General features: G+C 39.8%; 1 protein-coding gene across 5 annotated transcripts in view; it reads right to left on the bottom strand.

The window, feature by feature from the left end:
• Positions 1–14,852, bottom strand: part of LOC117302549 — a 63,439-nt gene that overhangs the window by 17,825 nt on the left and 30,762 nt on the right. For all 5 annotated transcript variants that reach the window (XM_033786556.1, XM_033786535.1, XM_033786550.1 and 2 more), the window contains 3 exons: positions 10,295–10,501; positions 7,787–7,934; positions 2,723–2,903 (listed from right to left, as the gene is read on the bottom strand). In XM_033786556.1, the coding sequence (XP_033642447.1) occupies positions 2,723–2,903; positions 7,787–7,934; positions 10,295–10,501 (536 nt within the window). The remainder of the gene's footprint in view (positions 1–2,722; positions 2,904–7,786; positions 7,935–10,294; positions 10,502–14,852) is intronic.

Here is a 14,852-nt window from a genome sequence, read left to right as displayed (position 1 = left end):
TTTGACAATTGCCAAAGGTGTTCAGTGCCTTTATCAGTGGTCCACTGGCCAATTGCCAAACATTCGAGACCATTCGGAATACTCTCCAAGTGGTTTGGCTTAGGACTAGCTCAGTGTTGAAAAGCATCTCCATTTTATTTGAAAATATTGCCTAGTTAAAAAGCTGACGGGACAAAAAATGTTAAAGGCAAACTCTATACAGATTGTAGATTTAGGTTTAGGAAACCTACACAACACATGTACATAAATGAATGCCAACCGTTTGGACAAATTGCTTGTTTTTAGAAAAAAAGGGTAGGGAAGGAAAAAAGCACGAGATAAAACAACAGGATTATCCATTTTATGTCACACACATTATATAGATTTGCCCTTACAGAAAGTCCCTAATGTTGTATCATCACACCAAGATCATGTGCACCGCATGGTTGCTAAAGATAAGAAGCTTCTACTTAAACATAACGGAGTGGTGTCAAATATGAAGAATTGCGTGAATCAATCACTGGGAATAAATCAAGTCAAATTTCCCTCCGTCTTTGAGTCATGCTTTTCCCTTATTCATGCTGGGGTGAGGTTTGCGGTTCTCTCGTAACCGCGTGTGTGTAACACGCTCTAGCAGCAGCACAAAGAAACCCTTACAGTTTTGTAGTGGTTTGCAACTCCCTTAGTCTTAAAGCCATTGGACACATTCGGTACGGAAAAAAAATTAAATGTTCACAGATTTACAAATAACTTACAGGGTTTACAGCAGGTAATGGTGAAAGACTTCTCTTGAAACATTATTCCATGAAATGCTTTGCTTTTTGAGAAAACATTAAAACAATATCAATTCTCGATATCGAGAATTAGGGACTTATTTTAAACACATGTCATAGCACGGCGAAGTGCGGAAACAAGGGTGGGTTTTCCCGTTATTTTCTCCCGACTCCGATGACCGATTGAACCTAAATTTTCACAGGTTTGTTATTTTATATATAAGTTGTGATACACGAAGTGTGGGCCTTGGACAAAACTGTTTACCGAAAGTGTCCAATGGCTTTATCAAGTGTGTGGCAGGGACTGATTTCATCCAGCAATTTTGCATGCAAAATATTTAGACTTGATAGGTCTGTCACAGTGAATGTCAATATGGAGTAGCAAATGATGATATTTGAGTAGCAATTTAAAAAAAAATTGTAGCTTTTTGCCATGCTATTTATGCAAATTCAAAGCGGTGTGCTTGTGTATATAGCCTTGAACAAGGCTGCACCCTCAGCAAAGAACATTGTAAGGGAAGCTTTCCACCATCATTATTTTTAAAACCATGTAAGTTTATTGTACATCTGTGGACATTTGTGTGTTGTGTCGTACAAAAAGCACCCAAACCCTTTAAAATGCATTTTAAAAACAATGCATAGGCTGACTGCTTTATGTCCTATCCAAAGAATATAGCAACAAAGGTTCTTGCTCAAAGACAAAAGTGTCATGACCAGGACTTGAACCCACATTTTACTGATCAAAAACACTGTCGTTGAGTTTGTCGAGTCTGACCACTCTGCACGACACCGCTCTACCACGACACCACCACCCCCCATGAACATGCTTGCAAATGATATTGGTCAATATCATGTCTCACAAAGCATTACAAACTGGGTCCTTGCCTATTTCTGCTAAATAAGGAGAAACTTGTTAAGCACCAATTACTTGTATTAATATCGTTTGTGAACTGCCAGTTTACTCAATCCTTGTTCTATGGTCATATAAACCATTTCTAACTGGTTTCCTGCTCTGCTAAGCAGAAACCTGTTAAGCACTGCTTTCTGCTCAAACAGCTCTCACAATTAGGATAAACACCAACGCTGTGAGCAGTAACTAGAAAGTACTAACATACATTTGCTAATTGCTCATGGTTCAATGCGCCTTATACATGCTGTTTATTATTATTATTATTATGTACAGCCAGCACCCATCAACGACACCACAACAAAACCAATCATCGCCCCCATTATCATATTAACCCTTTTAAATGGGGGTTTAACCCTGACCAATTTGTCCCCGGTAACCACAAACGATTTCAGAGGGGGGGGGACATTGGGAAGGGGGGGGGGGGTCATGGTAACCTTCCATAATCATCAAATACAGGAAATGGACTCTAATCAGTGATGATCAATATCAGCGACATCATGGGGCGGGTAGCAATGAAAGATAACGTGTCATGAAATCATCACAGCTTAATTGCTCAACAGGAACAACAAAAAGGCAAAAACAATTTGTTTATTGGAGTAACCTTGGTTGAAACGTGTTCTAATAGAGTGTACACGTGATATAAACAATAACTTGTATAATATAGTATCCCCATGCACTCCACTGCCTCTCCTCTGACAACAGAATTTCCGGAGGTCTCACTGTAATAGGACCTTCTCTAATCTTGCCCTCCTGAGCAAATTTCTTTGCAAAGCAAGAAACTAATAGGGTACCAGTCGCAGAGGTATAAACCTGTATGATATTTTGGCTGGAAACCCATTACTACTGGTAAACCATTTTTGTGCTTAAGCAGCTCTATGAGTTAATATATGTTAAATTTGAATCGGGGATAAAGAATATTAATTTTGGGTTTTACCCATATACACCGATGTGTGTTGCACTGTATACTACGTACTTTCCCCCGAGTCCAGTGAACAAATCACAGGATCTATGAAGTTAGGTCCTGATCTTCAGATCTGTTTGTGTGATTTATTTATCTTACCTTGGCAATGGGGAATGGTAGCCAAAGCAAGCCATGATTCGGGTAGTCTCATTCTGTATCTCTATGTTATCAGCCCATATGACGATGGCTCTGTCCAGCAGTGTCAGGCCGTTCTCCTTGATGTAATCTGTGATCTCCATGGACACCATGACCAGTTTCTCAGCTTCATCGTCTGGGTAACCTAAGGGTAAAGGTCACACAGAAAAATGTATATGCTACCAGATTATATAGCAGTAGTGCCCTGGACAGTAACTGTGGTCCAGTGATTAGACTGCAGGACTTGCAACTACGAGGTTGTAGGTTCGAAACCCCAAAGATAACCGCCGATTTCATAATTACTGGAATATGTATTGCCGTCTAGATACTGAATTTATAACGATTTCTTGATTTCTTGGTTAAACCAATGATTGGTTAAACCAATGATTGTATGAGAGAGATTGGCTGTTGCCGGCTTGGTGTTTATATCCCCTTGTGGTAGTTTGCCGAGTTCCCCTGAGGGAAAGATCATCTAAACAAACAAACAAACAAACACCCCAACAAACAAACAAACAAACACCCCAACAAACAAACAAACAGACAGTTACTACATGTATGGGAGGGGGGAGGGGCTACAGCATGCCCCCTCCACCTGCTATAATCGTTCTGTCTTCATGAATGGCACTTAGCCAGTACAGTTTCGTATAATGAGTCACTATTGACCAATCACACTCAGCTTCCTGGAGCCCAAGTCCTGTACCAGGGAGTATTTTCAGAAACAACTGGACGGTGCTTCCCTCTATTTTAACATGTAGCGATGGGTCACAGATACATGTAGAGAGACTTAGGATATATGGACTTGATGTGTTTCATCCAGGGTGTTACAAAACATTGATATATTTAGAATAAGTGGCCTATATCAAGCACTGCGTTAAGAAATTAAGTTAATTGTGGTTTAAAGGCAGTGGACACTATTGGTAATTACTCAAAATAATTATTGGCAGTAAACCTTACTTGGTAACAAGTAATGGGGAGAGGTTGATGGTATAAAACATTGTGAGAAACAGCTCCCTCTGAAGTGACCTAGTTTTGGAGAAAGTAATTTTCCACGAATTTGATTTCAAGACCTCAAGTTTAGAACTTGAGGTCTCGAAATCAAGCATCTGAAAGCAGACAACTTCGTGTGACAAGGGTGTTTTTTTCTTTCATAGTTATCTCGCAACTCTGACGACCGATCGAGCTCAAATTTGAACAGGTTTGTTATTTTATGCATATGTTGAGATACACCAAGTGAGAAGACTGGTCTTTGACAATTACCAATAAAGGAAAATGTAATCATTATTGTTATTATCAATATAAACCACAAGGGAAACTGACTGGGTTATTTTTATTATTAAAGAGGGTTTAATTTTGTTGTAGGGGGAGACGTCCATGAAAGGGACACGTTGCCTTGGATCGGGCGAGTTGGTCTATGAAAAGTGTTTGAAACCATTCAATATAAAAATGCATGGTTAGAAAGGTGTTTTAAAAATAGAATTTAATTATCCACACAAATATGCCTCGAAATTGCGTAGTTATCCAACACAGTCAACCATTTAGTGTGGAGTAAAACATTTGACTCCACAAATTGGTGTGCAGTGTTAGTTCACATGCTTTTTCAAGGCACATTTGTGTGGATCATTATCTTCTACTTTTAAGAAATCTTTCTAACCATGCATTTCATAACAAATGGTTTCAAACGCTTTTCATAGACCGCCTCGCTCAATCCGAGGCAACATGTCATTTTAAAACCAAACTATAAAGTTTTCCAAATTTCATTTTCAACTTATCGAAAAAAGAAGACAAAAATTCTTTCAGGACAATTGATACTGTAACTTTGTTTGCATCACTTTATCTGTGTTAAGTGTAAACTTTTTGACTTACACATACATTAGGTACCCCCTAAACAGATAAAAACAAAACATAACCGATTTTCAGAAGGTTTACCAAACCGCAGTGGTCTATATGACTTGACTCTTCCTGCCTGTCAGCTGTTACGTACTTTAAACCAAGTACACGTACAAACACGTTTCCCTCCCCAAGCAACAGGGTTAATCATGGGATATTATCACCATCATGTGTGCACGACGCTGCGGATGCGCAGATATCCTCTCCCAGTCAGATGCCCTGCATTTCATGTGCAACATTTGGATAAGATTTTGACAGGAGATCTAGAAGGGATCCAAGTCTCTCTCCTTAGTAACCATGCCAATTTTGTTAGCGATATTGGCACGATGGAACGAGGAAGGGGGGCTCTGATCACTCTATCAAGAGTGGGTTGCCAACATAGTTTATCGTCAGGGAAGTCAAGATTAGTTTAGCACAACAGGAACATTTCATTAATAACGATTGCGATGTTTACTACTATACACTTCTAATTAAATGTCTATTATGCATATTTGTCAAAGCGTTTCTATGGCAATCCACAGTCCAATAAGGAGAGATAGCATTTCGAAAGACAATGACTAAATTTGAGTCACTGTCCTTTAACTGATCAAATGTACAACTTGTTTCTGAATCTGGTTATCGCTCTTTAATTCAGAGATTATAAAATCTACACTTGCTATAAATTGTCAGCTATATAAGGACTTGTATACGTTCCAGTCATTCATAGCATGGAACTTCTTCTTCGGCAATGAAACCATATTTGGACATTTTAAAGCAAGTGGTGTAACAAGAGTGCCTGATTAGAATTGTTGAAGTATCGCTGGCCTAGGCCTAACTTATTGAGCATTGAAGGACTTTATCTTCTATGATCGATGGATTTCTCATTAATGATGGCTTTTTCATTCACAGTGCAATTTCCACTTTATAATTAATATTTTTATTTTTTCTTCGATATTTTGGGTTTGAACAACAACAAAATGGATTAGAGGTGTCGCGGGGTGTCGTGGCCAAGCGGATAAGAGCACCGAACTCAAGCTCTGATGCTTCTGTTCAGCAGAGTGTGGGTTCGAATCCCGGTCGTGACACTTGTGTCCTTGAGCAAGACACTTAACTATAATTGCTTCTCTCCACCCAGGTGTAAATGGGTACCTGTGAGGGCAGCGGTGGTTCTTGTGATTGATTTAGCCGAGTAGCGCATATTAATGTTGCACAGGCTGCATACTCCCCACCAGGGAGCAGAGATGGTTTAAGGAGTGATTTAAGGCCCAGTGACCAGGGGTAATAATGTGAAGCGCTTTGGGACGCCCTTCGGGTGTGAAAAGCGCTATATAAAAACGGGTTATTATTAATATTATTGTTAGAGCAGGACTGAACCAAGAACCTCCGGATTTAACGTACCGCGCGCTCTACCAATTGAGCTATCCATCCATGTACACATTGGCGGTCTCCCTATTATGCCTGGTTCATACTTCTTGTGAACACGAATGTGATACGGTCAGAAATTAAAAACGAATAATTTGCATCAGTTGACTCTTGCTCAACTCCTGCGAAACATTCGCTGCAAACAGTCCTGTGACTTCAAAATTCACATTCACATTCGCAGGAAGTGTTGACCGAGCTTCAGTCAATATTACTGTTTTTTCGGGGGTGCCAGTCAGAAGCCACATAACCATTAACTGTTGTGTAGCCAGGGATCACACCCAAGTTTAGGATACAACCTACGATGTTTGTACAGGTATGTTGCTGGAATGTATTTTTATCAATAAAAACTTGAGAAGTTGCCAGTGTCTAACAGTGTCTATAACTGACTCTTGTAGCTATAATTGTCTCTGGCTCTTTGCCAACACTCGGGTAAGAGTTTAAACTTATCTAAATCCACATTACTATCGGACTTAAGAGGGAAAAATGCTGATTCTAAAGTAAAGTAAGTCCACTTGAGAATGGTGATAAGCTTGCTATCTGAATACTGCAATCAAATCTTTTACTTTGCAGGTTTAATGGAGACATATAGTCACTTTAACAAAGTCTGTGGTGTATACTTTCAACATTATTGGCCATTCCTCAAAATAATTATTAGAATAAAAACTTACTTGGTAATGAGCAATGGAGAGCTGTTGATAATATAAAACATTGTGAGAAACTGCTCCTTCTGAAGTACAAAATCGGCACAAAATAACAAACCTGTGAAAATTTGAGCTCAATGGCTCGTCGAAGTTGCGAGATAACAATGAAAGAAAAAACACACTTGTCACACGAAGTTGTGTGCTTTACGACACTTGATTTTGAAACCTCAAAATCTAATTCTGAGGTATCGACATCAAATTCGTGGAAAATAACATCACTTCAGAGGGAGCCGTTTCTCACAATGTTTTATACTATCAACCTGTCCCCATTACTCGTTACCAAGTACCGTTTTATACTAAAAATTATTTTGAGTAATTACCAATAGTGTCCACTGCCTTTAAGTACCTACATGTAGGGTTTTTTAAAGACGACGACGACGGCGGCGGCGGCGGCGGCGGCGGCGGCGGCGGCGGCGACGACGACGACGACGACGACGACGACGACGACGACGACGACGACGACGACGACGACGACGACGACGACGACGACGACGACGACGACGACGACGACGACGACGACGACGACGACGACGACGACGACGACGACGACGACGACGACGACGACGACGACGACGACGACGACGACGACGACAACAACAACAACAATAATAATAATAATAATAATAATAATATATTTGTAAAGCGCCTAATGCAAAAGCCTCTAAGCGCATCAAAGAAACAATAAAATAAACAATTAGAGAAAGATACAAGATACAAATAGGCAAATTACAAAAAAGAAGCTTTAAACAAATGAGTTTTCAACAAGGACTTAAAACATTGTAAAGTGGTAGCTTGGCGAATATGCACAGGAAGACTATTCCAAAGAAACGGTGCGGCGTAAGAAAAAGATCTGTGGCCATAAAAAATGGAAGGAGCTCTAGTAGCAGAAAGCAATGACTGTTGAGATGATCGTAAAGTCCGAGTAGGGAAATAATGATGAACAAGTTCAGATAAATAAGCAGAAGATTGACTTGTTTGAGCCTTGAAAGTTAACAGAAGAATTTTGTAAACTGATGTGGTACACGTTGGTAAGACATACCTTGTTGGACGGCCCATGATGTAAACTGTGACATGGTGCATGTTAAGTTGGCTAGGACCAGACACACTCCAGCTACTATAGTAGCGTCGTTGAGGTGTGTCTCAAGTGTGCGTAGTAACACCTGTATACCGCTCTCTCTAACTGGGGCCTGGGGGAGGGGGGAGAGAAGAAGCAATTCAAAAGATTAGCAATGGCAGATTCTCACATTCATTTCGTCCGTCAGTTATCCTTTCTATTTAGCCTACCAAATCTTCTATATCCTCATTGCCAAATATGAAGGATTCAGAAGGACTGGCATATTTAGTATTTTTTTTACATTATCACCTTTTTTTTTAACTCTTTCAATGCCCCCCCCCTTAACTTTTTGTGTTTTGAACATTTTGTGAGGTTTTCAAAGTTGTGAATCATGAAAAAATACAAAAAGTCTTTCTCAACAAACAAAATGTGTCTTGCTGATTTGTGTTGCCTCGGTACATCCAAAAGTCAATAATATTTCTTGAGTGATAATGCCCTCTTGTGATAGCATACATATTATGGGTCGTTTATGTACATTTTATGACACTTTTTGAGTACATAAAAAAATATTGTAGATGTACGGTAATGGCGCTTTCGGAATGCATAAAACAAACGGTTCATGTACATGTATGACCTTGGCACTGAAAAAGTAAATTGTCTGGTTATCCTTTACAAATAAAAGCGTTGCCACCGTCAAGACTCTGAAATGAAGTTTAAAAAACATTAACAGAGCCCAGATTTTTTATAAAGGGACCTCCACGTCCTTAAACAAGCCACATGGGGGTGTCAATCTAAATTAAAGTGTGACTCAATCGGGACCAACAAAAAAACTACGATCACAAACTTGACACTTTACCCACACAGAAAATCTCCTCTATCCTGCCTAAGTGTTGAACCCAACAGAAGTTCAAGAGCAACTAATTACTTTAATCGGACTAATTAAAACACACTTCATTAGTGAACTGTATATGTGGGCCTCTCTTCCGTCGGCAATCTGAATCAAAGTCCGACTAAAAGTGGGACTGCAATAAATTACTTTGAAATTCCCAGAATTTACACCAGAGCTATTGTAGCACCAAGTAAGTAGTAACATGTTTAAAGGCAGTGGCCACTATTGGTAATTACATTACTCAAAATAATTATTAGCATAAAACCTTCTTGGTTATGAGTAATAGAGAGAGGTTGATAGTATAATACATTGTTAGAAACAGCTCCCTCTGAAGTGCACAGTTTTCGAGAAAGAAGTAAATTCCCACAAATTTGATTTCGAGACCTCAGATTTAGAATTTGAGGTCTCAAAATCAAGCATCTGAAAGCACACAACTTCGTGTGACAAGAGTGTTTTTTCTTTCATTATTATCTTGCAACTTCGATGACCAATTGAGCTCAAAGTCACAGGTTTGTTATTTTATGTATATATGTTGAGATACACCAAGTGAGAAGACTGGTCTTTGACAATTACCAATAGTGTCCAGTGTCTTTAAAGGCATTCAATCACTGTAAAATGCATAATGAGAACAGGCCCAAAACTTTCAAAGAAATAAACCCATGATACTGGTATAATTATCTATTGGCTTGAAAGCTGCTAAGCTAGATTTTGAATGGTTACAACTTGTGCATATTACAAATGTATCAAGTTTCTAAAATTGTATGAGCTCAGGACCCATGTTCATACAGCTGCTTAAAAGAACAAGAAGTAGCTAAGAAGCACAATGTACGAAGTGAGCTTTCAAAACCCCAGGTCAGTCATCTTACACAATTATGAGTAGAATACATTGTAGGTTGATGTAAAACTCCCTCAAGCTACAATACACATCACTTGTAGTCGGATCAAAGAAGGTTTTTACCCCAAAAGATTTCAGAGCAAGTTTCAATTTGGGCAAACTGCCAAGTTTGTTTTCCTTTAGGAAATACTACAAAGCCTTCGATCTGGTATTACAAAACCAATCAAAAAGGTTCTTTGGGGCGTGTTTGGGGGTTGGGGTGGTAACAGATTTTTGCTTTTAAGCTGCTAAGCCAGATTTTGAATAATGTATTTTACAAATGTATCAAATTTAGGACTAGTCCTAGGCAATGATAAGAGATAGGACCAGTGCTAAGTTAGGATGAGTTACTGGTCCTAACTTAGGACTGGTCCTATCTCTTAGCATTGCCAAGGACTAGTCCTAAGTTAGGACTACCTTTGTGAAATCCACCCCTGGGCCCAAATTAATAGAGCTGCTTTTAAAAAAGGCACAAAAAGTAAGCACATTTTATCATTGTGAGCACTCAAAACACCAGGTCAGTCATTGTACACCATTATGAATAGAGGTTTTCTTTTCCCAAAACATTTCAGTATATTTGAGCAAGTTTCTATTCAGGGAAACTGCCAAGTTTTGTTTTCCATGGAGGAAAGACTCACATTGATCTTACATTTCAAAATTAATCAAAATGTTTTTGGGGGGAGGGTTCGGGGTGAGGGTGGGGGGAAAGGGGTGAGATTCTGTTATTCACCTTCTGAAACGGCGTCGGTCTGAACTTGGCCAGTGGCTCCAGGACCCTACAGCCATGCTCCTGGATTTGGGCCGAGTTGGTGTGGGCACTCATGGTACCCAGGACGGTGGCCGCAACTTTGAGGTCAATAAAGGTGGCCAGGTCATGCGGCGGGTGACTCAGACGAGACAGCAGCCTGACCCACAGGATGTTGTGTTCCACTGGGAGCTGGACGGGAGGAAATAAAGGGGGAAAAGAGCAAACGGAAACGTTGAGAAAGAAGTCGCTGGGAATGAAGATTGGGATTTATTATTACAGCATGAGAAATAAATGAAATACATTTCCTTTGTAACTGATGATAAATTGTCTCAATATGTACACTTTGAATGATAGTGTAATGTAGAAATTGCCTCAATTTCAACTCTACAAGAGTCTTTCTCAAAAGCCAAAGGAAACAGTGAGAAAGCCGCTGGAAATGAAGTTTAGGATTTATTATTATAGCATGAGAAATAAATGAAATACACTTCCTCTGTTGATAAATTGTCACTACAACAGTATGTACGGTCCCATCATCAAATGACTTAGAAAGGTAGCATCGTTAGTGGCCTCATGTGTTGACCCTAGCAGAGTCTTTCTCAAAGCCAAAGTAAACATTGAGAAAGTCGCTGGGAATGAAGATTGGAATTTATTAGTACATGAGAAATAAATGAAACGCATTTCCTTTGTAACTGATCAATCGTCCAACCTGAGCAGGGTCTTTCTCAAAAGCCAAGACACAATCAGAAAGTCGCTGGGAATTAAGTTTGCCATTCATAACAGTATGAGAAATAAATGAAATACTTTTATTAATTTTTGGTTTTTACCCATATACACCGATGTATGTAGCACTGTATACGCAGTACTTTCCCGAGTCCTGTGCAAAAATCACAGGCATTTTACTCGGGTGGGATTCGAACCCACGCCCCTCATATTATAATAATAATAGCAATAACAATAATAATAATAATAATAATCTAAGGGTTTATATCCTTGCAATTCTAGAGCAGAGTCTTACCATCTAGACTTTTCACAGAAGAAAACAAACAATCCCTGCATGTTTAGCAGCTGTATGAAATTGCCACATTAATGAGCAGGATGAGACTGTAGGCCTTTGATCACGTTATCTCATTTAGGAATTTCCTCAAAGTTCACGTCTGTGTATCTAGTAAGGGGAGTGGATGATCTGTAGTAGAGGTAGGGGGTGCCTCTCGGATCTTATTCGCGCACTAACCTTTCTTATCTTGAGCCAATTTCAAAGCACTGCTTAACTATAGCAAACAAAAGAGTTTAAGCTTAAGAGTAAGCATATTTTACAGGTAAGCAAGGAAAATTATGTAGAAGAAGTAGGTCTCATGATTCAAGCGTAGTCTCACATACCTTGCATGGGCAAACTGAATGTTGAAGCACTTTTAGCGTCACTGAGTCACGGATATGAGCCTTACATGTATAAGAAACTACTATTATTACTGTTTCAATGTGGTATTGAAGGATACATTGCTTGGCTTGGATACAATCTTTGAATTTCAATTACCATATACAGGATTATCTCCCCAGAATTTGTCAAAACTTTGGGACATTCTAAACCCAAACTGTTGAAGTTTGGCCAAATGATGCTGCAAATCACATTAAGGTCTTTGGAATGTTTTCTACTTGGTGTTTATCTTGGTTTTACAAGCCCAACTGTGCCTTCTTGAGCAATGGTTTTTAATCTTAATGTTTTTTGTGAAATTGGTAATAACTTTTCTGTTTTTAATAATATCAACAGTTATTATTATTATCGGCCAAATTTTGTGCATATCAGCTAGGCATTTGTGCGTATTGGCCCGCAATTTGTGTGATTTAGCCAGATACGCTACCTTGTAATAAAAACATACACTTTGCATTGATCCATGCATAATTATCAGAAATGAGGTAACAGATATTTCATCACACGTCTCTATCAATTGCCACCCATGCACCTCAGTGTTACCGGCAGTTCAGTGAGGAGCTCTCTGAGTTTTGAAAAGGTCACAGGGGTCAGCACTGATTTAGGTGGGACAACCAATGAAATAATGTGAGTGCACAATAGTATTGCCCGGTGATTTTAACTGATGTGCCCTTTCACAGTTATAACAACATGAGGAAGCGTACATACTGTACGTCAACAGAAGCATTGGAAGCATGGGACAAGATCAGATGAAATTGATACATTTTTTTTAAAAGGCAGCGAAAACAAGATGCTGATGTTGGTTGCTAACCCCTACTTCAAATTTGTTTTCTATCACATCCCGTTAAAGGCTATACTTCTACTGTCGCTTCCCAAGTTGTATCATAAACTCGGGTGTGATCCCTGGCCACGCGGCTGTTAAAGGTTGAATGACTGGCAACCCAAACAAAAATATTTACAAAATAAGGAGACCGCCACCATTAGAGATAGGTAGCTCATGAGTTGGTAGAGCGCTGGCGCATTAACACAGAGGTCACAGGTCACATTCAATTTTTGCTTGTTAAATCCCAAGTTGTGAAAATACACGCACAAATTCAAATTCCAGAATGTTGCGTATGTAGAAAACTCTGCACTTCTTGGGTACACCAAAAGACCCTTCTAATAAGAATTCTTTACCAAGCAATTGGAAGGAATTTAATCTCTCTCACAGTCACACAGAATAATGTTCTTGAACACCCCTTTCCATGATGAAATGTAGTAACTCAGAATAAAAAACAAAATTGCAATCCCGCCCGGGCATTACGAGGTAGCATCGACCACAACCGACCAACCGTTGTGCATATGGGTGTACTTTTTTAGAAACAGGAAATTCAATTAATCCAACATGAACCGCAGCATTCCCCAAGGTGCTGGCCCAGGTCACAGACCAGGCAGCTCCTGCAAACCTCACAGGTCCACGCCGGACGAGGCTTTTCTCTCACATTAAAGATTGATAAAAATAAAAATAAACTGGCCAATGTCTAATTTCCCTGCAACTCCCAAGGCCAACAACCCCCACTCTTGAACCTCCATGGAAGGTGAGATGAATTGGGGGTGATAGAAAACCCTTGTCTCTTTGTGGGGCAATCAGGCCCGATACTTCACCGAGGCAATGAAGGAGATTGCCTCCATGCCCCCTTGTCATTGCCTTGGTGCCCTTGAAATGTTCCAGTGGAAATTTACAATGTCCTCATAGGGTGCCCTTTACAAAGATAAAATACCTTGGTGCCCTTGCCCCTTCAAAAACAAGGGTGACAAATAGCCTGTGTCTCTTTGTGTGGTACTCATACAGGCCTAGCTGATACTTCACTGAGGCAACCAAGGCAATTGCCTCCGTGCCCTTGAAATAGAAATGTTCAAATTCCCCATAGAGTGCCCTTACTACCAAGGAGAAAATGCCTTGGTGCCCTTACCCTTTCAAAAACAAAGCATACAGGCCTGGGTACTTCATAGATCTTTTCACAAATACCCATTGTGCAAGCGCTAACTGTTGAATGAGGTGCATGCTGGTCTAGCTAACAATCAAACTTGATCGCTAGCTAGACCAGCATGCAACTCATTCAATGCTTACAGCACACGTACATGTATCAAGTATTTACAATAAAGGTCTATGGGGGCAGCGTTGGGGGGGGGGGAACCATAGATGTTGCAGCCAACAGTTGCCGACTGCAATCACAAGGATCCAAATCTCTTCCTCTTACTCAGCAATGCATGTGTCATCACCGACTGTCATGGAGACCATCTTAAAAGTGTTTGTAAACTGAGCATGGCGTGATCTTTTGATCGGCACCAGCAGTATACCGTGGCTGTTGGACAAGGCCCATATCGAGATTACACTGTAAGCTTGGAGGTAAATTGCAGGGAAATAACATGATCATTCAAATGTGATTAGGGATAACTGTGTTTTGATGATCTACTCAGAATCTTTAACTTACACGTTCCATGAACACTGACGTTTTGCAATGACAGTGTGCATGTCAGGATAAAATACACCAGGCCTCAAAATAACCTGCGGCACCCATAGCAATTGCCAGGGTGCCCTGCGCTTTTACTGCGGTGCCCTTTGCAAAGTTCCAATAAAATATTCCACAAAGAAGTGTCCATTACCAGAGGAAAATTGTTGTGTCCCGTTAAGAATCAAATTCAAGGCCTGAATACTTATTGGTAAAACGTCTGCCGTAGTGACAATGAATTTGTGTACAATCATAGTGTAAGGGCACTATAGTATCTTGTAGGAGTTACATGCTGTTAATCATATCAATTTTGCAAACAAACCTTATACAACAAATTGTGAGACAAACCATTTGTTTCTGGTTTCATAATGAGGAAATGGATCAACCAAAATGGATCAACCATTTCACTTTCTATAAGCTTCACATTTCCCTCCAACAAAAAAACATTACTGGCCATGGGTTGTGTTATTCTAGTCTTTACTCAGTAACTGTTTCAGTTGAGTTTGTAATGAGTTAGTCAACGGGACTGGATAACGAATTACAAAACAAACATAAAACCTACCCAAGGGAAGGCAAGACTTTCTGAAAAAAAAACTTCTTGTCTGCGCCCTGTGCCTAATTT

Source organism: Asterias rubens, chromosome 2 (assembly GCF_902459465.1).
Source record: "Asterias rubens chromosome 2, eAstRub1.3, whole genome shotgun sequence".
Classification (NCBI taxonomy): Eukaryota; Metazoa; Echinodermata; class Asteroidea; order Forcipulatida; family Asteriidae; genus Asterias; species Asterias rubens.
The sequence above is the reverse complement of the archived record's forward strand: the minus strand, read 5'-3'. Positions and strand labels throughout refer to the sequence as shown.